Source organism: Argentina silus (genome assembly GCF_951799395.1).
Source record: "Argentina silus genome assembly, chromosome: 8".
NCBI lineage: Eukaryota > Metazoa > Chordata > Actinopteri > Argentiniformes > Argentinidae > Argentina > Argentina silus.
In genome coordinates, this window is record NC_139662.1 from 13091035 (window position 1) to 13115517 (window position 24483).

The window sequence follows — 24483 nt, forward strand, 5'->3', positions numbered from 1 at the left end:
CTACCATAAGCTTGCAATGATGCTTTTTAAGACACCACTTCTTTCATCTTTTAAGAACGACTCACCATTCCAACATTAGAAGGTGCAGACTGACTCAATTTAATATACCCGAATGTGGTTTTTAGGTTTTAAATCTGTTTACGTTAAGGGTTTTAATTGACACCATATACGCTTACTTTTCATTGCTCTTCCTTGATGATGTGTTGTGTGTTTATTGGATGTTTTTGGACACAGCCGTAGGGGTGCTTCCCAATCACACCACAAGAGGGCAGTGGATACTGTAATTTGAGCCACGCCACCATGGCGCGTTCATCACATCATGCAAGATTATTATTGGATTATTGAGTCAAAGCGACACCAAGGATTGATTGGATTCTTCAGGGTCCGCTCAAACAGCATTAGCATTTGATGACATTTTATTCAAAGATGGAGGTAGAGATATGACAAGAAACATTTAACAGTTTTTTTTGCTGAGGAGTAGGATGTTGGTGATGGTATTATTACAAAAATCTTATTTACAGGCAATGGTGGATCTTATTGTTGGTGTAAATGTCCTCAAAATGTAGCTGTTTCCATTCATTCTATGGATGTATTGTCTAAAACAAAACTTACAGAAAAGGAACCAACAAATCTATAGCTTAATAGACTTTTAGTTCAACATCGCCGCCTGATCTTCAACATTTAAACTGAAGTTTACAAGCCTGACATCAGTTGCTTGTCAATCAAGCCTCCCACAGTTGATTTAAACATACACACGGTGGCCTATGGCCAACAAACCCTTCACTGGCAAAAAGAAAAGGAAAAAAAGGGGATGCTGCTCACTAGTGCAAAAGATCTCTAACTTCCTGAATCGACTTTATTATCATCCATTTGGACATTCTTTTGTATCGCGTGCAGACGACCATTCAGTAGCTATAGACAAAATACAAAGTAAAACAGTTGAATTATTGGGTGGAGAGGAAATCCTTGTTGCTCCACAGAGTCAGAGCTTGGGGTGGTAGCAAATACTGGACAAGAATCGGAGATGATGCTGCCCTTCCATAGTTTGTGGAAGAATTTCTGACCAAAGCCAGTAAAACTTGTACATTAAACATGTGCTTTGACATGTAAATGTTTTACCATATGTGAATCTGATTGTACCTTACTGTACCTACAATGCAGGATAGAGAGTTAGACTTGGGGCAAATGAGAGCTTTTCAGGCTACAGTATCTGCACGCTAGCTTCCACAATCCCATGTCGAATGTTGTAAAGAGGAAGCTGCCATTCGCTGTTCATATTTGACCCCTCCCATCTGCTGTGTGACCTCATCACTGCAACCAGGCAGGAAAAAGTGGAAGGTCACTAAGCAGTGGATCCACAGACATCAACTCCACTGAACAATCTGCTATTCATGCTGCAATCAGACAGTCAAACTGTAATGCAAATAGTGATCCTATTGACATTTAAAGAGTTGAAACATCCATATTATATTCATTGCACTTACATAAAATGACATTACAAGTGAAGTAAATACATTTGTTTGGAGTGAGTGGTGAAGCCTGTCTCTAACCTGAGTAAGTTAATTTAATCTTGTTTAAAATCAGTATGTTGTTGTTGGTAGTATTTTTTGTGGCTATCTTGTCTGAAGCCCTAGGAGCTAGTTTCTGTTGAAAGCTATCTGTTTGAAGCCAATTGCTGCCAACTATTCTGCAAGGTATACCTCAAAACAGACAACAACTGAAGATGGCTGCAGTACAGGCCTGGCGGAGCATCACCAGAGAATATATCCAGTCCCTACTCACCTTGACTAGGACTAACTATACATTTCCAAACTATACATTTGTTTGGAGTGAGTGGTGAAACCTGTCTGGTCGTGAACTGATCGTTAGGTGGGAGGGGCTACACCACTGCTAAGTCATCAGCAATTACAGAATCTCCATTTCTACCCTGACGGTCAAAGAGCGACAGCCTCCTGACACAAAGACAGAGTCAATCTGTGGAGTCCATCGAGGAATGCCAAACTACTAAGTATTTTCATTCTATTTTATTATTTTTTTGCTACTCTGAGTGTATTGAGTGCTACCTACATCTTGTATTGCCCACAAACCCTCTGTCTCTATACTGGCAAATATCACAAAGTGCTTTCTCCCCATTCCTGTTATTTCATCTCTCAGAAGGACACATAGACACTACACCTCCCCTCGCAACCATTCCAATCTAATATACCCACCATGCTCAACTGACCACGATCTCACTGTCACAGGAGGACTTTGGAACTGCCAGTCAGCGGTCCGAAAAGCAGAGGCTATCTCAGCCAATGCCTGCTTCATGTCCCTCCACTTCCTGGCTCTCACAGAGACATAGATTATACCGGAAAACACAGCTACTCCGGCAGCCCTCTCTGATGCCTACTCCTTTTCTCATTCCCCTAGACTCTCTGGTCGAGGGGTGGCACAGGACTCCTCATCTCACCTAAGTGGTCACATAATGTATTTCCCCTGTCACACCTGTCCATATCATCCTTCGAATTCCATGCTGTTTCTGTCACCTCTCCTATCAAACTTCATTGTTATCTATCATCCACCAGGTCACCTTGGTGACTTCTTAGATGAGATGGACGTCCTTCTCAGCTTTTCCCCTGAGGACAGCACACCGCTCTCACTACTGGGTGACTTCAACATCCAGTCAGAGAAGCTTCACTCGTCTGGAGTACTTGACCTTCTCTCCTCCTTCAGCCTCACCCTGTCCCACTCTCCTCCGACTCATAAGGCGGGCAATCAGCTCGACCTTGTCTTCACCAGAGCCTCCCATACCTCCAGTCTTATCGTTACCCTTCTTCCAGTTTCTGATCATCATTTTGTATCCTTCTCCCTTCCCCTCAAATCCACCCCCTCCCAGTCAGTCTCTACCCACACTGTATCCTCTCGTCGCAGCCTGCATACCCTCTCCCTCACCGCTCTCTCTTCCTCTGTCTTATGCTACCTACCCTCTGTTGAATCCTTCTCCCTTCTATCCACTGATACAGCCTCCTCCACCCTCCTGTCCACTCTTTCCTCATCCTTCGACTCTCTTTCCCTGACCTCAAGGCCAGCACGATCCTCTCCATGCGCTCCTTGGCTGTCTGAAGCCCTGCAAGCTCCTCCTCAACTACACTTCCTCTGCATCAGCTGCTAAAGCTTCCTACTACCATTACAAAATTCAATCCTCTGCCTCTGACCCAAGGAAACTGTTCTCTACATTTCTCACTCCTCAAACCACCTTCTCCCCCTCCTCTCCTCCCTGTCTGCAGATGACTTTGTCACCTACTTTGAAAAGAAGGTTGATGACATTAGCAGCTTTCTCTCTACCTCTCGTCAACACTGCTACCACTCCTCCCAAACCCACTGCGCTACACTCGGTCTCTGGTTTATCAGCTCTTTCCCCCCTCTCCTCAGATGATATTCTAAAACTGGTCACATCCAAGCAGGCAACCACCTGCCCCCTTGATCCTATCCCCTCCCCTTTCTCCAATCCATTTCCAAAGACCTCCTTCCGTTCCTTACCACCATAATCAATTCCTCTCTATCCACAGGATCTGTCCCAGCTGCCTTTAAGACAGCCAGAGTCAAGCCTCCTCTCAAGAAACCAACTCTTGACCCATCTGCTGTCCATAACTACAGTCCGGTATCCCTTCTCTTCTTCTTATCTAAAACCCTTGAATGTGCTGTCTCTAACCAACTGTCTAACTACCTCCTTCAGAACAACCTCCTTGACCCTCACCAATCCGGCTTTAAGGCTGGGCACTCTACTGAGAGTGCTCTCGTTGCTGTCACAGAGGCCCTCCCCTCCACTCTGCTCGAGCTTCCTCCCTCTCATCTGTTCTCATTCTTCTGCACCTGTCTGCTGCATTCAACACAGTAAACCACCCAATCCTTCTCTCCACCCTCTCAGAACTGGGCAGCTCAGGCTTTGCACTCTCCTGGTTTGCATCTTACCTGGCCGATCGCTCTTACCAGGTGACATGAAGAAGATCGCTGTCCTCTCCACAAGCCCTCACCACTGGGGTCCCCCAGGGCTCCATCCTAGGGCCCTTACTGTTCTCCCTCTATACCAAATCTCTTGGCTTGGTAAATTCCTTACATGGTTTCTCCTACCACTGCTACGCAGATGACACTCAACTCTTTCTCTCTTCCCCCCCTTCTGACTCACAGGTGGCGACATGTGTCTCTGTGTGTCTTGCAGACATTTCTGCTTGGATGTCAACCCACCACCTCAAGCTCAACCTTAACAACCTGACTGAGCTGGTCTTCCTCCCTGGGAAAGCCTGCCCTCCCCAAGACTTCTCCATCACAGTAGATAACTCTACTGTGACCTCCTCCCAGACAGCCAAGAATCTTGGGGTGATCCTTGACAACCACTTATCCTGTGTGGCAAACATCACAGCAACAGCATGTTCCTGTAGATTCTTCCTCTACAACATGAGAACATGGTCCAGACACTTGTGATCTCCCACCTTGACTACTGCAACACACTCTTGGCCAGGCTCCCTGCCTATACAATCAGACCTCTGCAGCTCATCCAGAATGCTGCCGCCTGTCTGGTGTTCAATCTCCCCAAATTCTCCCATGTCACCCCCCTCATTTGCCCCCTTCACTGGCTCCCGGTAGCAGCTCGCATCAGATTCAAGACCCTGGTGCTCGCCTACGGGGGGGCAAAGGGAACAGCCCCCCTCCCTACTTGCAAGCAATGGTCAGCTCCCAAACCCCTGCCTGATCACTCCACTCTTCCACCTCGGCTGGCCGCCTGGCACCGCTGCCTCTACGTGGATGCAGTAGCCGTGCTGGTGGAACGAGCTTCCCACTGCTGTCAGGACTGCACAGTCACTACCTATCTTCCACCATAGATTGAAGACCCATCTCTTCAGGCTACATCTTAACTGTCCATCCTAAAGACCTCTTCATCCCCACTACCCCCCTATACAGTTTCTCTACTGTAAATAAATTAATAAAAAATATATTAAAAAGAAAAGTTTTTTTCTTTTTTCTTCTAGCATTGTGACTGCCAATGACCCCTGGTCCTAGCATAGATTTAATTTTCTTATGATGACTGATGGATAGATGATTCACTTACTTAGACAAATGTATTTGTTGTACGTCGCTTTGGATAAAGGCGTCTGCTAAATGCCAAAAATGTAAATGTAAGTACAAGTAAGACTTGAGTCTGCAAAGACATGTTGATAAAAGTGAACGAACAACTACAGGGCCAGTTGTTTTGCTTAACAGTATCCATTAAAGTGACAATCTGGTATGCCTTTTACTTACCTTTTTAACTAGATGTAAGTATTATAATTAGTTTTTCTAAATTATGGTGTGCAATAAAACCCTTGAAGCCAGGTGTGCTAATTGAAATATTATAACTCTTGTTGTAACTCTACCCTTTAAACTTTACATTTTAAAGCTATCAAAGAATAATAACATGAAAGGATACATAAGTGTATAATTATATACAATTATGAGTATAATATACATTAGACAATACTGAACATGTTTCTTTTGAATTATTAACAGATTCAAGTTAAAGTCAGTTTCACAGTTGATTTAAGTTTATTATAAAGTGTATGACAAAGTTGCTCTTATAATTCTTATTACTTTGATTATTATTTGATTATCTTATTAATGTGATATGCTAAACCTCATAATGCATCTAAAAGGGCCAGGCAAAGTTTTATTCGAATCTTTGTCGCTTTCATGGTAGGCTATAGGAAACCATTGAAGATAATCCTCACCTATGCAATTATTTCATGGAATGGAATAATGGAATCTACTGTACATCTGCCATCTACTGTACATGTAGTGGTGAGCTATCGCTAGGCTTAGGGACAGGGTACTTAGTTATATATAAACATAAAAGTTTAGCTGGATTTTTTAATTTTGGTAGATACATGACCATGATAACACCATTCCTGTAAATTGTCTAGCATTTTTTTCTCAAGAAGCAGTGGCCCGTGATGTCTCAAGTTGAAGTTGTATTATATACTTTATGTATTCATGGTATCAATGTGTTTGATACCATTGCTAATTCCATTCCATGCATTCCAATGAGCCCGTCCTCTGATTTCTTCCTCCACCAGCCTCCTCTGAAGTGAACATTTGTATCAATGCACACAGAGGGAATGTCATTTACAAAGATGGAAAGGGTATCAATGATCCCAGGATTAAGCTCTGTGGTACACCTTTTTAAATTCCCAGGTAATTGGACTGATTCACTCCTTCTGGAACACAGTTATCTGCATCACATACAAATAGTGTTTTTGGAACTCACAAGCATATTCTAATCGTCTTAGAGAGATGGTCCATTTTCCTCAGAGAAATGTGTAGCACACGCTCCAGAAATTAAATTAGTCATTAAATATTTGCTTATACCTAAGGCTGTGTGGCAGCACACGCCGTTTAGCTCCAGAAATGTCTCCAAAAGCGGGCTTGTGTCACCTCCGCCAGCAAGGTCAATTTTTTCAATTTAGTGCGGAGGCCTTAAAGGCCAGCAGCACTTCACTACACATTATTATCAAGTACACTTTCAACGGATGCAAGAGAATGCAGTGTAATGTTTATTTGTCTCATAGTTTCAAACAAATGGGGAAGATTTTTAGGAAATGTCATTACAGTAACTATACACATACAATTCCCAACCATAAGATATCACGAAGAATGATGGTTGGTGCAATATAAAATACATAGGTCTACAGTATAATACATTGATGGAATGTATATTACAGAATTTTAACTCTCCAGGTTATTGTTGTAAAATAAACTACCAACTTGCCAGAGAATAATAATGGTCAATTAATTGATAAATAAGTATAACTTTATATAGCTTTTATATGTACACATATTACTAATAATCATTCTGGAGGGTAATCATTATAAAGCTATCTTGCCCAGCTGATTCTCAGTTTCCAAGCACTTGTTCATGCCTGGAGGTCATATTGTTTCACATAATGCTCAACTCCCAGGATGGTTTTGTTGTGTCATTGCAGACATGAAAGGGTCAGATGGCGCTGTTTGATCATAGTGTGGGTCTGCAGCATTTGCCTTTAGGCAAAACTGGGGAATGAGTGGGAGGGCATTTCTCCCTAAGTGTGACGTAAGTCCATAGAATGTAGAATTCTATATAAAGGTCTTCATCCATTTGGTTGTGCAGCTCTTTTATACTTTGTGTGTGCTTTTGTGCGTGAGAGTGTATGCATTCTATACAGTATGTGTTTATCCTTCTGTGCTTGAGCTGAACATGTTAAAACACATCAGTTTTATGATATTCAGTAACAAATGTGTGCCGACTTAACTATTTTCACATTCTGACCCATTATGTTTCTAGTTTTGTCCATATGGCGAGATTAGACATTAATAAAGAATTGAGTCTGGCCAGTGAAACAAGCTAGAGAGGGAACCAGCTTCACAGTTCAATTTATGACCCGCAAGTCAAGACAGATTAGACCTGACTGGATCGTTGGTGCCATGTGTGACCTACAATCTGTGCTCCACTTGCAATGGCAGACAAGAGGGTCACCGATCTCCCTGGGCAAAGGTTTCCATGGGAACGACCCTTTGGCTCCTCTAATCCGCTGTTTTGCAGCCCTCACTCATCTCCAGGCTGAGTTCTGCTGGATTCCTTTATGTCAGTCCCATATTCTTCTGCTCTATTTCCTCACTCTCTAGACCCTCCCCCCCCCCCCTCTCTGGTCTGCACCCTGCTCTGTTTTAGCATGCATGGATCTTTGTCTACTGCAGAGCTTTTGCCATGAATCAGCTTGGTTTCTTGCTGTAATCCCAGCTGCATTTTTCCCTCTTTAGAGTGTACTGTGGCGTAGATTGATCTGTAATGGGAACTGATGAGAAAAACATATTCTTGTGAGGGCAGTATCTTTGATTTCTATTTTGACCATGAACATAACACCCATTTCAGATGATATTCATATTTGTATCCTACATGTTAATATCAAACACGATTCAGTTAAACTTTAAATATATCAACCGTCCTGCTCGTTGTGTTGTGATGCTAAAGGCCTCTGACATTGATCTGATCTCAGCTGTCAAAAGGCAGCCATGGAGCGGAGACACGAGCCAAGCTCACAGCCTCCTCTCTGAGAGCATACAGCCACTCTAGACATGCACATGCGGTATGGATCAAAGTATCTGAGGTGCGATGTTAATAATCCCTACAGATTTGATTTGCTAGACAGAGGCATCATGCCCAATGAAACCCAAGGGATACAGGCCCCTTACATTTTCATTATTCTTTAAAGCAATCATTTATTGGAAAAAACAACAATAACCATGTCTAACAAAAATACATGGTTATAATATAAAAAATAAAAATAATGGTTACAATATATTTTGCCCCCCAAAAGAAAAAAAGGCAAAAATATAGAATTTTGCAGTTAGTGCTAGATTCAACGAGCCACCTAGATTCAACTAGCCACTAACTGATACTAAACACAGGCCTGGGCAGAGATATATGGACTGTCTGTATGTTTTGAAAAATATGTTTTGAAAGACATTATACAAAAATACCAGTCTCAATTTAATACCAGCCTTAAAATTTGAAATCTTACATTCATGTTTCAATTATGTATTCACAGGGCAGTGGTTTAAAGACATCTATCATCTACTATAGAAGCCCCTCTTGTCTGTTTTAGTATAACACACATTCTTACATGTGGACAGAGTGAGCTCAAATTATCAAGGTTACACTGCTTTGATTTATTGTTTTCAACCATCTACACTGCATTTTATTAATATGCTGTAGATATATAAGTCCAACCAGCTGCAATTTACAATATGCAACCTTCTCTTTCGGTGGGTAATTCATCACAGGAGGTTGTAGTAATACTTTTCTGTTTTATTTATTTTACTACAACTATATTTTGTGTTAGTGTTGTGCATTGTACAATATTCACTCAAAAATATAAAATATCCCCTGACTTATGTTATATAAATAAATGGATATATACATTTTAGGACTGAATTGTATAATAGTATGACTAATTCCGGCAGTAACACAATATAACAAATTACAAAATTTTGATTATTAACAGACCCTAATCAAAGAGCTTGTTGGGACATAAACTTACAGTATACAGTACATATACATATAGGAGACTTAATGTGACTAAAATTACGGAAAGCGTTAATCCATGAGTAAATGGGGGTTAATATCATGGTTAATGGCTTTGTTGATGTTCTCAGGCTAGGGTGAAAGTTCAGGTGTGCACTTAACAATAGGCCACTTTGTCTTGATGACCATTCCAGACCCTGACATTCCATATGTTATGATATGGCTCTGACTGAGTGACACTATTCAGAGCCAATGTACATCTGATGCAGTTGTTTATTAGCATATATACAGTACATCTTCCAAAAGCATTTTTACTGTGAATGGATGAAGCACAACTGCACATACTGTGTATACTAGCCAATTAGATATTTGTTGACAAAGAAATTACATAGGGTTACATAGGCTGTCAAGGCATGGTGTTCAATTTGCAAGAATGCACATTGTACACCTGTTCTACCCGTTCACTTAAGGATTTTGCAACTCTGACACACCTGTTACTATCATTTCAGATGTTACTTCATGCGTGTAAAAGTACTTATTCCTTTACAATAAGAGGAAAGCGTAATAAAATGTTATGCCTCTGTTGTTAATAATTATATTAAGTGAGATGGATATATACAATAAAGAACAGCACAGTAGATTCATGTTAAATATACTATAGTGTATCATGGGTATACATCCTGTGCTTCTATTGTGATGTTTTATTGTGATGTACTATAAAGAGCTTTGGTTTGCGAGACAGAGCTCTATAAGTAAAATGCAATTATTATTAATTTGCCTGCTCAGTGGCCTTCCAACAAACCATAACTAACTTATCTTCTCCAGCCATGCCCCATCCCAAAAACAGACACCTCATGTAGTGTCCATGCAGTTTCTATCTGCTACCCAGGGTGGCACTGTTGGTCTTAAATGACACAAGTGACAGCAGAAGCACCAAAGATGCTGGATTTTTCCTTTTGAAAATAAATCACATAGGCCATCTGAGGTTGTTGCCTTTATTTTCCATCCTGACATTACCATAAATCTACACCTAAATAACTTCATCAACAACTCAATACGACTGTAACTCAAATTTGAGGAGACTGTTGAGAATACATGTTGATGCAAGTGGTTCAAAGAGCCAGTGGGTTGATTGGCCATTGTTTAAAGAACCCCAGTATCTATTTCTGCTCAACAGTGTGATCCACCTCCAATGGTTGTCCATGTTTGTTTGGACTGCATGTGCGGGTGGGCCTTTACAAATACAAACTAAACAAGAAGAGGAACAGCTGCTCTGATTTTCTTCTGCATGTGAGCAATCGTCATGCTACAAGAAAACTGCAGAGTCTAAAGTGTTCCTTACCTTTGATTTGTCATAGCCCATGAGACACATAACGTTGACCTAAAAATTAATATCCAACTTTGATCACTTTCAGATAATGAGTCAATATTTATTTTAGATAGCATAACCAATCCTAATGTTTTCAGCTGCAGGTATTATCTGATGGCATGCATTGACACTCTAAAACTGAACTGGCCTTGGTGAACTCATTTTATTCTTAAATGATTTGGCCAATGAGGTGATCAAACCTAACAGGTTCATAGTAGTTTATAGGATGTATCCTCACATGTGTATTGTTCACACAACTCTAATGATTGATCCGTACTTATATTTGACCTGCTGATGATGCATCATCCAATAATGACACTGAAAACGACTTATATTAGAAGTGAAATGCGATTAAAATAGGAATTACAAAATAAACTGACAAGACACTAAAATGTGAATGTATACTGCAGCAAATGGTGGTGTTACCTACTGTTATGTATTGGTGGTAGGCTACTACACATAAAATCGTGAGATCCACATAGATAGTGTACAAGAACATTTAAAAACAATGTTATTTAAAAGGTATCTTGCAAAATAAGGTTTGCAGCCATCTCTAACTACCAGTATACGCTGCCCCCTTTGAAGATCCCCCTTTGGTTTCGCCCAAACTTGCATGTTCTCGCTGCTAAACCGGTTCTCGCTGCTAAAACGGTTCATTCTATTGGTTGGGAACATTTGCGCTTCCACAGATGAATTCGCTGTCAATGGCCCGCTGGTGGACGTGTTTTCTATGAATGCATTGGCTTTTTATAGTCAAATGCCAACAATTTCAATTGTTATGGATATCCTATATTTTCTATGGATATTGCCAACAGTATGGGCTGCCGAAGGTAAGAGAATGCGCTATTTTCTCCTCTGAATGCATAATTAAAGCCTGCATGAACGAGTGTCAGTGTGAATAAGCGCTCAGCTATAGACCCATTAAATATACAGTACACATTCTTCATTGTGTAAGACATAACTCAAATATAATGTACCTGCGATAAAGGGGGAGAGGTGTTGTATTATATGTGGAGGTTTATATTCCTTTTGATGTGATGCAAAGGTCTGAGTGACTGTCACTTTGTAACGCCGACAGACAGACAGGCGTTAGAATGCATCAGAGCCGAATGGAGTGATGCTGAGAATGCGACTTTGATGGCTCATCGAAATGACAAAAAATACAAAAACAACCAACCATCTTAATGACCCAAAACCCTCAACTTTTGTCATATAAGATACCTGTGGTCTTACATTTCGTTTCATGCTTAAGAGTATTTCAATTGGTGCAAAACTTCATATAGATATCATAATTGTGGTATTTGATACTATCTAATTTTCAATTTCAATAGGTTTTATCTACATTTGCTTGACATAGTCTAGGCTACATAACACACAGATTACTGGACAACTGTCTGGATCGAACAGCCAGATAATCTTTCCAAATACAGCAATTCACATCAATTCAAGAGTTGATTTGCTTCTGGCGGACGACCTAAAAACTACAACCGGCGAGCCGTCTTTTCTGTTTTTTTAACAAAAGAATGTACAGTGGGTATATCAAATAGTCTGCCGATCTGTTTGTAGATATTCTGGTTTCAATCATTTATGGCACTTGTTTTAGTATGTTAGTTTATATAATGTAATCAAGTAGCAGGCAAAGATGATGGCCGAGTACACCGGGTGTCACAGAAACAAAGTAGCCTTGGCATAGCTCAGGTGCACTTCATCAGATACTTCCATATGGTATTAAGTCATTTGTGCTTTCAATCTGCCACAACCCAAATGTGTCATCCAAAATCTTTCATCTTGGTTTGACACCAGGATAAATGTTATTACAATTCCAATCATCAAAGGAAATTAATCAAAACTCAAATAATTCATGGTAAATTCATGATGTATTTAGCAAAGTATTTCTCTCTGTCTTTCTACCTTTTTTTCTTTCTTTTTTACTTCTGCATCGAATGAAATTTGATCTGCATGTGTAGGGAAACATAAATGTTTTGCCTGGAAAGGCTTTTTGGATTGAAAAACTAATCTGGCCCTGCAGTTTGTTTGGTCTGTCCAGTGGATTTTCAGGAGAATTAAAGCTACTTATTTCGAGTTTAGTTAATTTGTTGTCATTTAGTTCAAACTTCATTGGATTAGATTGCGGGTTCACCAACTCAGATTATGTATTCATGCATATTTTTCATGCTTTTGCATTCATGTTTTATTAGCATAGGATTTCTTAAAATTATGTATGGGTCACACTTTACATTATGATCACTTTACTTTGAAGTAAGAGTTCTCAGTATCTTTTTAAATACTTACACCTGTACTTAGGGATTTGATTGCAGAAGTGTTTTACATTTTCCTATTTTATCTAGTTTTTACAGAATTATTTACTTTCTGGACACCAAGAGTAACTGGTGAATAACAATTACATGGTTGGGCATGCAGTTAATATACTGTACAGTGCAGAAACCATCATGTACATTAATGGAATACTTTACAACTAAAAACATTTGGGGGGTATTTCTCATCAGTCCATCTTAACATAAAAATCCCCAAATATAATTATTTTGTCTATACAAGCCTCATAGATATCTTAATGACAAAGCTTGTATTTAGTTTCTGGAATAGTGAGACAATGATACGTTTTGACATGAGAAATAAACAATTATATATATATATATATATATATATATATATATATATATATATATATATATATATATATATATATATATAAAAATATACACACACACACATATATATGTATATGTGTGTATATATTTTTTTTTACTAAAGAACTATTTTATAACAGGTTAAAATAACGCACACATACGAGACAAACAAATGTGTTGACAGGATACCTAACTTTGAGAGTTACGCATATCATGTACATGTTCCTTGGAAAGCGCATGCTGCTGATGGCTCAGTAACAGATGTTGTCACCACCTCTTACAAAAACAGTCAAAGAACCTGGATGGGTGGGAGGTGGGAATCCTCTGATTGTCTAGTCCAACCATGTGACTTAATTGACAAGGCTCAGGACCTTTTTTCGTTTTTGTGTCCACCGGCAATTAATGTTTAATTACTGCTACTGTTACATTCCAAGCAACACTGTTTTGATAATGGCCACATTAATTTATTGTTTCACCCTTTAAAGAGTTGTGTGAGAATTATGTCTGTGGACATAAGGATGACGCATTATGACAGGTGGTAATTCTCATGACAACTTGACAATTATTGGAGGTTGCAATGATCACATTTTTATGTAATAAATTGACTTCTGTTTGAAAGTATAAATGAAGTATGAAGCCATTTCAAATATGTGCAGTATTTGGCCCAGATCTGGTGGTAGTTCAGGTCTTGAACAAATGTGTAGTGGCTGGGGGAAATCCAGGAATAGTCAAGGAAAGACTGGTCAAGCCAAAGCATTTGAGTGAGCTTGGCATGGGCAGTGCTGGAAACAGATCGTAGGCTACTGTGTCCAAATTGTGATTGATGGCTTTGTGCCCATGGCTGACAAAATCCTAAAAATGGGTGAAAATATGACAGGATCATTAGATTCTGTGGGCTTTATTTTCAGCTGGCGCAAAAAACGGACGCAATTCCAAATGCAAGCATATTGGCAATGTCTGTCTGAGGTAACAGGTGAAATGACCAGAGTGCTGGAGCACTGTCTCGCCTGCTCTCAGGTGAGTGGAGGAGCAGCTGTAAAAGAGGCGTGTTGATGACAATGAGCTTCAACACACATCAGGTGTGCTGAAAAGTTGTGGCCTTGAAAATAGCACTAATATTTCAGACACACCCCATAGCGTTACCACCAAGTTTGCTCTAAGTCTAAGGTTTTTTTATGCTGTTAAAACAGAGCCCTGTGTGTAGTGCAGTGGTGTACTTCTCTGCTCTAGTTCAACAGAGAATGTGATCCCATATTAGGGCTGCAATCATTAAATGAAAGCTGGTTTCCATGCATGCATCATTTTCATTGTGGGCCTATCTTTGGAAAACATACTTTTCGTATAGTATGAAATCCTTTTTGGTTTCATCCATTTGCTCATTATACATGCTTTGAGAATTAATTTGAATGGCACCAAATGAAAAAGCCAAGGACTGACCATACAGTACATTTATATACAGTTGAGTATATCCTAAAAGTACAGTATGATGACAAAATGCCTAAAACGTAGCAGTATACCATCAGAATAACAGATGGACAGACGGACGGACAGACAGACAGACAGACACACACACACGCACACACAGACACATCCAATGCAAAATGGACCAAATTCCCTCACATCCCATCAGTCAAAATACCTGAGGTTTGTGGTGGTATAGGTGGTCACGTGATGTCTGTCTGTCAGTTCTGAGTACATCATGTGACGTCTGCCTGCTCCTCTCCTCTCCGCCTGCTGTTCCCTCCCCTCCCCTCCCGTTCCGTCCCTCTGGATCAGGGATGAGACCTCCCCCTGGCTTCGCCGCCATGTTCCCTAGCCCCTTTATGTAAGCAGGACAGACCTGACCGATTTCAGCCACGTCAAAAGCTATCGGCTCAGCGCTGCATGGCCTGCATAGTCTGGGAAATCACAAAGGACTGTCTCTCTCTCTCTCTCTCTCCTTTTCCCTCCTTTTCCCTCCCATACAGACAGACCAGGCTTCTTTTTTTTTTACCTGATTCTCTGTAGTGTGGTTGGTTACATCAAACAGTTGCATGCATATGGTACCCAAATGTGTATCCATTATCCATGTGAATGAGTGTCTATTTATTCTGAGGTAAAGGTGCAAGTGTAAATGCTTGACACATAATTGCAGTGTCTTGTACCTGCCTGTGTTGGCTTTCGTGTTCGCTACTCTGTTCCTTTCCATCACGCTACAGTACATTATGTTCTCTTCCTAGCCGTGGCCGCTGGTTTGGAAACAACGAGAATTGTTTGATTTCTGTGCAGTCACTTTCCATGCCATTTTAATTTCCATTCATCTCCTTGGTCTAAGGGGTTTCATTCAATCAAACCTGCGTTACACTTTTTTGCCATCGCAGAATTGTTTGGGTAAAGTTGTCCTAAATGCCATTTTATGTTAGATGAAGCTTTGGTAGAATGGATCGTAAGACTGCTAAATCCACATGCCATGACTTACGGTCTTTGGCAATGTCTTGACCCAGGCCAGCCCATTTTGCCATATCTGCTGGTTGGTTTCTCACAGAGCTTTGTAACTTCTTGGATTCACAACCTCAATCAAAATGACTTCTCACATGTCTTCTCTTTGTATGCAGTACACACAAGATTGCACGATTGAAATAACACCTTTGCCGTGTTCTTCTTGAAAAGGAAGCATCCTTAGCTTTTATGCTTTTAACAACATTTTTGCAGTGGAAACCAGCCTTCTCAACAAATCAATATTCAGTGTTGGGCTCCTCAGTACAGTCAGTCCTCTTTCCCCTCTGGGAGCAGTGACAGAAAATATCGAGCATCAAAACAGCAACTGACCTACTTCCCCCGTTGCCCTATGGTGAGGTTGCAAAACTCAGAGAACATGGTCACAGATCTATGCTTACATGACTGAAGCCCATAAAAGGCCCATGTAAATGGCCAGAACTCAGATGCCGTGAAACCTCATGGGTTATTGATAGTCAGCTACAGATTTGTACTGGGTATGTCCTTGTTACCACCTCCAATGCATAGCCAGAGAATCATCCATTAGATGATGAACATTCTGGAGTAGCTAGCTGTGCTCTTAAGAGGCACCTTGTCGAATGGCCAGATTTGCACTGTGGACATTTTTTATTTTTTTTTAAATATGTTTTTAGGGCATTTCTGCTTTATGGAGATAGAGACGGTAGAGATCGACATGAAGGATGGGTGAGAGAGAGGAGGGATAACATGCAAGATATGTCGAGGGTCGGAATCGAACCAGGAACCTTGCGATTATGTGGTACGCGCATTAGTGTGCTACGCCACTAAGCGCCCGAAATCTGTTATATCTATATCTATAAAATAATTATCAATAAAAAAAAATACATTGAAATCTTATGTAGATCTCCCACCAGGCAAAGACCACAATGACACATGAAATCAATTGAAAACTGTGTACGTTGATGACTTTTTGAAATTCAACCAGCTATCCATGGTAATGCAATGTGATAATGTTGATAAAGGAAGATTAAACTAGGCTGATACAGCATTTTGGCCAGGCTCAATAGCATTAATACAAGCAAAAAACAGGATTGTGATCCATTAATTCAACGGATCTACATGATTGTCAGTGAAAACCATCCTCTCGCCCTTGAGACGTCATTGGAAAGTTACAAACGTACGTTGACCATGCCATGGGAGCGGGGAAGCCATGACGCCGCCTGCTCTCTGCGCCTCAGCATTTGTGGTCCGTTTTCCTCTGAGACTAATGGAGGGGAATTCATGCCTTTCTGAGCATCCCAGAGACAGAGGCAGGATCCTTCCTGGCAGCTCTCAGGTCCCGTGCCCCAGACGATAATGATGGAAAAGAGAGATCTTGGTCGTGATGGGTTGAACCAGGGGGATTACCAGAAGAGCTATGAGTCATCTAGCCACATCTTGACACACATCTCAAGTGACACAGGGTCTACCTGTTAACATGTACTGCCTAATACTGCCTAATGTTACATCTGCCTAATCCTTTTTCATTTTAAAGGTGCAGGATGTAACATTCAAGCATTTTTTTATGGTTCTAAATGGTTAATCGGTAGCGATCAGGGATTGAGATCCCTTGAAAGAAATATGTAATTGACGAATGCTGTTATGATCCAGAAAAGCGCTTTCTTAAATCGAGTGGCGTGGTATGAGGGGTGTTCTAGGGGAATGGACTCACCGATTTTCGCCTGTCTGTCTCTGGTGGTTGCCTCTTCAAATCATGTGCTGTGCAGAAACACAGAATGTCTGACACTGCAAGTCCTTTTTTAAGTCAATGGATCATCTAGCCTATTGTACCAGAGTGAGCAGTGGAAATACAGGGGAAAACATGTTGATAAAAACAACAATCCCATGATCCCCATTGTTTGTTAATCTGATTCCAAATTTGTAGAGTTTTGTTGTTGGTTTCTACACTGTCTGTATCCTTACACACAACAAATCTGACTGAGATTTTTCCACTTACCTTGGCTATACATTTGATTCCATTCCCCAAGACAGTCTTTAGATGTTTCCTTTAGTGAGATACTTTAAAGACATATTTTGCCATAGAGCACCACTCATCATGAACATCTGTTTAAAATACCTTACAAATTCAATTCAATTCTCCAATTCAGCTCATATTACAAAATGATCCCTCTCTGAAGAACGTCAAATTATGATTATTATTATGGTTCAATCAATCCACAGAATTTTGTTCCCAAAAGTGGACTTAACTGCAAGTGGATTGAACTGCAATAAAGTGTACATAGACAAGGTGACAGTAACTCCAACAGTTTGCAATACTGCTGCTTGCAATTACTTAGCATGTGATCCATTCCGCTGTTTACTTGAAATAGGCTTCAACTGCCAATGAATGAGTTCATTGCAGTTGACCCAGTGTAGTATCTCAGTGTTGTAAGCTTCACCAATCATGTTTTATCACCCTATGTTTCATTACTCCTCTCTAGTATACAGATTGCGTGAGTGACAGAACTGGAGCACTAGAAAATCAATGGGTCCCGACTCCCCCATTTAACAAATTATGTGTGAAATTTCAATGATGTTCGCATGAGCTATAGCATATTAAAAAAAGGCCATTTACTGGGGCACTCCTAATACAACATATCTGTATACAACATCTGTTTTTTTCATGTGAAGGAAAGATATGTTCTTTAGCTGATAGGGAAAAATATTTCAGTGTTACTATTTTGTTAGTTTCATGAATACCCTCTTACATAATTGATAGTAAAGTTATTAATGTTAATGTATTTAATGTTATTTTCGTGTGTGTTATCTTAATGTGTGTGTGTGTGTGTGTGTGTGTTTTCAGTGTCAAGCAGGGTAACTACTGAAAGTTTTACTTTAAATTCTTTTTTATTATCAAATTAGTGTTACAGGGCGCTATCTGTCAATGTTGCCCTGTAAAACACTCACTCTAAGTTATCAGTTTCAATATATGGGCTACTTACACCTCTATAGAGGCTATTGTGGATGCATTTTGTGTTAGAAATCCGTGGTTAGGGGTTTCAAGGTCACGCCGATTCATCTTGTGACGGTGCGGCTAAAGTGATTATCAGTTATTATCATTAATAATGTCATAATAGAGTGCAAAAAGGACTGTACAACCCTTTTAAAACTGACCTTTTGGCCAATTGACTGTTTTCAAATAATACTGTAACACTGTTAGTTACACTGTAGGATACTACTTATAGGCTATTACTGGGTTCTAGCCTACTGTACTTAGGGTTATGGTTCGGGAGTGTGTTTTTCAATGGTGTTGGGCAAGATGGAATAACATATCAGACTATATTCATCTGCACTAATATAAAGTTTACAAATAAACTATACCGCAGTTTAAATTATTTCATAATTGCAATTATTTGAGGAAATCCAAGACAATGCCTGTGTCCCATTTCTCCACTCTTCTCCTGAAGTGTGCACTTTCCCACATGGATTGAAAAGCATAGGATTGGCCTAAACATGGGAAAAAGTGTGGTCTGGCCAGGTCTGGTCTGTCCTGCTGCCCCTAGTAATTTGAAGGAACGAAGGGCACACTAACCAAAGCGAGCGCAATCAGCCCAGGTGTTTCCTCACCTTCATTAGTGTGTTACTCCAAATTACAGGGCTGCCCCAGAACTGGCCAGACCGCACTTTTTCTCTGTAGTAGAAGATAATGATATGATGGAACTCACCACGACTCAAGACTTTCGCATTGTTGTCGTGACTACCTTCAAGATGGTGGCGCCCCCTACACATTGCAAAATGTTTGTTCCCAAAAAGTCGGGACATTTGAAAGAAGATTCAATACAAAACACAATGTTTTAAGTTACATATTTTGGCTTGTCAATAGTCGAAAAAGACAGGAAATTCAATTGAGCACCAAAACCCAAAATCTGACCGATGCACTGACAGGGTTTCTCAGCACACTCAGTTTTGACTGCTGCTCCAGTAGCTTTGTTGGGCTTCAAACAACATTGGTCACACTCAGCCCTGGGCATGTTATTTAGGATTCACACCTTCTCTCAAACAGCCTAATACTTACTCTTCAGAGAGGTAATAGACCTTATAGACCTTATCCCTTTCAGAAGAAAAGCCTAACAAGGTTTTTTATATTCTGGTGTTCTCTGCTATCTCACTGCAGCGGATAATAGATTTTGTTGTTGGGATTGAGATTTGAGGAGTGTTGACGTTCCTTGTTATTAGCTTACTGCATCTACATCTGTATCCACCTTGTAGCATATTCCATATTTATTCTGCTATTTACTCTAATGTTACTGTTAATACATATATACTGCTTATACTGCACTGCCCATACAGCTCATATGCTGCTTACACTGTTCATACTGCATTCTATTTATTCTGCTTATAATGCTACTGCTAATTCATATACTGCTTACACTGCACTACTTATACTATACTGCACTACTATACTGCGCATATACTGCACTACCTGTATATACTGTTCACACTGCACTTTTCTGCTTTTTTGCACTTCTGGTTAGACGCTAACTGCATTTCGTTGTCTCTGTACTTGTACTCTGCACAATGACAATAAAATTGAATCTAATCTAATCTAATCTAGCTACTTATTAAGCCTGCATTTTACATGGATTACCCGATATCAAATTACAGTACATGACAAGTCATTATCAGACTACATTGTAGTTGCAGTAGCATCATGTTCAGGCTGACTGTCTTTGGGGGGCAGTGTGTGATATCTTAATTAGCTAGCAGTGCACAAATAGCAGATCTAGCTATTGAGTGATCTGAGAACAAAGTGTAGTTATCTAACTCACATTGGTTTAACTTTGCCTTGGTTACCGGGTATTAATCACATTGCATTGCAAGCTAAGCTAGCGTCCTGGGGGTAATCACGTTGTTATTGTTGTTGATGCTATGCTAAGAGAGAGACAGAAATATCCTGTAATGGTGTAGAAATGATGATAGGCAAAGCAGCCTTTTTTCAATGCAATGTCCAAGGCTGTCATGTGTCTCTAAAATACAGATGAACGTCATACTGTACATGGCAAACATGGTTACTGTACAGTGGAAACGTAAAAACTGGGATTTATTCAAGTATCTGGAGTAAAACCTGATCAAAGTCCAACTTTGATGGGTGAGTCGAGAATGCCATCCAACTCTGTGGCAAGTGCCATGGAGTTGCATAATCTAATAGCTGTGTTAGTAGCCTAAAGTGAAATGATGAGTCACAATAGTGTAACAACAATAACAATTCAACTGTAATATGAGCACTGTAGAGTGTGACCAAACATCTCACTTTAACTAAAACGACTGCAGAGAATTTATAGAGACATATGCTGGCTAATGTTAGTGCTAGCTAGAGTTATCAAGTAAAGAACACAGCATGGCTCCATACATTGTCCTTCTTACATTGTCATTATTCCCATTACATTGTCAAATAGTCTGACCAAATACAAATATCTTTTTACTGAAGATTTTTTACTGAAAAATGATTCATTGGAAAATAGAGTGGTTACTCCACTCTGACCATTTTCATGGGACTTAACAGAGGAATCCTGTTTAAACAATTTGTTTTATTTTAAACCATCATTAGACAACACTTGTGAATATACCCATTAATATGTACTTTCATTTTTTCTACTCTTGAAAACTCTTGTGTAAATTGCCCATGCGCGTGCGCACACACACTCATGTGCGTGTGTTCAATAACAGGATTTGCATGGATGTTCTCCACTTGAAGTGATATCCCTGCACAGTGCCAACAGAAAATGCTGTGTTGTATGTCTGAAAAGCAGACAGCTTACTGAATCAGAAGTGCTAATGTCTTTAACAAAGGCTTGAATAAAATACATTGTTTCACTTGAAGAGCTAACACATACAACGAATATAATCCTTTCACAATAACAGACATGCATAAATACCATATCTCATACAGTTTCAAATGATTGAATGCTGCATCCTAAGTCACCGTGCTTCCACACACTAGGAGGCACATTAGGCTGTGCAATCATGTTTGTTGTGCATAATAGCAATTTATTTAAAATAACCCTAACCCTAGGCCATGTAGAAATATACTACTATAGGGGTGAAATGGGGCAGGCGTGTGAATATTGGATTGTATTTTATCTCAACTGTTATTTGTAAGTACTAATTAATAACAAATGAAGGGACAATAGCTGTGTAAGATCCATGCAATTCTGTCCATTCTATGAGGAAGGATCTCTGGTAAAGAGACATTGTACAGTTCGGGATAAGCCAAGACAGTTACAGCTATCTTCTCTGTGTTTTCCATTTTTTTCAAGTAGTAACTTGGGTGAGCGGAACTAATATTTCTCGAACAGATCTCTGATGACAACTAGCAATCACCAACTAGCACTCGTACGTAAAAAATATTCAGCCAGATTCAACATTTTTCATTGACCCACCCAGCTTACTTCGCTCGCACAATCCCATCATGCACCGCACTTCCATAGAAAATGAATGGAAGCGATACATCGCCATTCGAAATCAGATTTGGTGGATTTGCCCCATGAGAGATATATACCGTGTTTGAGAGGATTCATTTTGATCATTTGCTGACCAGCGCCTTTCAATAACTGCTGCACGATGGGGATAAAAATCTGTTCAACTTTCTGTCTGTACAAAATCTGTCAAAACATTTTAGCTGAGATTTACGAGACTCGCTAGATCGAGGCTCACAATTTTGGAACCTCACAGTTACTTATCACAGACTGCTTGAAGCAGCAATCACCTTCATGGTGGGAGGCACATTTCATGACCAATCATGAATGTTTACTTGTCACGTCTAATCATTATGATATTCTAGTCAGGTTAAATGTTGAAGTCAAACAAGTTCATAATGACTATAGCTCCTGGCACACCTGTGTGCAGATCAGGACGAGTACTCTACTTTTCCCGATTTAAAACAGGCGATTGAAAGGTATGAGCAGACAAACTTCAGCTGTAACACCGGGATTCACTGTGAATAGTTATACTTGGCACACAGTAGACTGCTAATATGTTCAATATTGACTCCTCTACTGTGGAAATAAAAAGCACTCGATTGCAACATTGTTTCTGTTGTTTTGTGTCACCTGTGTTTTACTCGTTGGGAAATACAGCCTCAACTAGGCTAGTCTCATACTCAAATGTGCTGTAGCCTATTATTGTCATGCAATAGTCTAGCAAATGGAAGAACAGTCTCATCAAGAACATCGCTGAAAGTCCAGGTACACTGTACATCAAAAACCTTGTAACTTGGAGACAGGCAGTGCCAGAAGTGGAGTGTTTTCGGCTAAAGTCAACCAAGTTTGCCACTGCCAGTGAAATAATTAGCTGCAGCTGCAGCTCTTATAACTCTGCCCTATGTCTCCAAAGATGACGAGGTGTTTCATGTTTGTTGTTCTACTAGCTCTGTAGTCTCGTGTAGCCATACCTGCAAATTAGCTGATCTGGCTTGGATTGAACCTGGATGGAACGATGGGAGAATGTGCTTGCAATTTCATTGGATGATACATTCAAAGAACCCTCCCTCACATGCTGGTAGATGATTGCTTGTACAGTACTTATGGGCGTTGTCTTTCTGACTGGGGTCGGGCTATTTTGCAGAGAGTTGTTGCTAGATGCTTGTAACATTGAAGAAAATGGAAGAAAACCTGAAGGAAAAATGCCAGAAGTGTGCTCTATACACAAAATCTAGTGGATGAAGGGATTAGGTATTTGATAGGTTTCACGTGTGGTGAGGCTTCACTTGTTTTCATCCTTTTGTAGCTACTTTTTCTTTTTCTATTTCACCTCAACAAGGTTAGCAGATCTGCAACCTCCATAAACAATTTCGCTTTCTCGCCACAAGTTGTCCTACTTGCCCTTTGCAATAGCCCAGCATAGCGTCAAAGTGATATCCGGCCATGCATAACACTGCAATCAATATTAGTGATATTAGGCGATACATACAACTTTTGGGAAAGGGGAAAGCAGAAGGCTGAGGAGGCAATTATTTTCTAAAGAAACAGAGCTTTTAAATGCTCCATAAGGGCTTGTGTCCACCGAATGGTGTAAAACAACATGAGGCGTACAGTATTATGCTCATGAGGCTCAGAACAATCACTTCGGTCCTAAATAGTAATGGGTTGGGAATTAGGAACTTCATGTTTCTTATATTATGAAGTCTCCGATGTGCAAATAGAACTCTCACTTAAGCCACATCTTGACCTGATTTGAACATTTACTGTATGCAATGAGTCTGCTGTCTGTGGTTCTTTATACAGACATTTGCAAATGAGCATGGAAGACTGAGGAAATACCGTGGAGTGTGTTTAGTCTCTGGCTCAGTGAAATGGTAGCCAACTGTAGTCTGAGAGTCTGAGCAGGCAGGGAGGTCGTGATGGCTTTCCAACTGGAGCGTGTCATGTTGGATCAAAGCTGCATTAATTAACTCTCCATGAATAATTCAACATGTTTCAAGAGCTATCCATGATAGATTTCCTATTGTTACTCTTGGGGAAACAGACAATGATCTTAAATAATGTCAGATTACATAAATGTGTTTTTATATCTCTTAATGATTACCTGTCATTGAGCCAGGTTCTCGAGAGGGCCCACTCTGAACTATGCAATATCAGGTGCTCAGAGATACAGTATATTAACTGATTTATTATAAATTGATGTTATTTGTTATAAAATGTATATGACATCACATTTCATGTTACAACAAGATGAAATTTACAACATGCTAAAGGTACAGTACAGCATGTGAGGGAAACAACCTGTCCAAGGGTGACACAAATGTACTTTAATATAATATTTTTTCATTGATAATGTTCCCTGGGGCAAAAGTATGTGATGTTTTCTGTTGAATATATGGTTGTTTATCCATCATGATGGAAAATAATATGATGCAGCAATATCTAACTCAAGACAGTATGTTGTCGGGAGCTAAAACACAA

At 40.0% G+C, this 24483-nt stretch overlaps 1 protein-coding gene across 1 annotated transcript in view; it reads left to right on the forward strand.

Annotated features, from left to right (window-relative positions):
• Nucleotides 1-11199: 11199 nt before the first annotated feature.
• ephb2a (eph receptor B2a) overlaps nucleotides 11200-24483 on the forward strand; it is a gene marked incomplete at both ends in the record, with an annotated part of 50161 nt that continues 36877 nt past the window's right edge. The window contains one exon of the mRNA XM_083675822.1: nucleotides 11200-11272. Coding sequence (XP_083531948.1) covers nucleotides 11200-11272 — 73 coding nt within the window. The remainder of the gene's footprint in view (nucleotides 11273-24483) is intronic.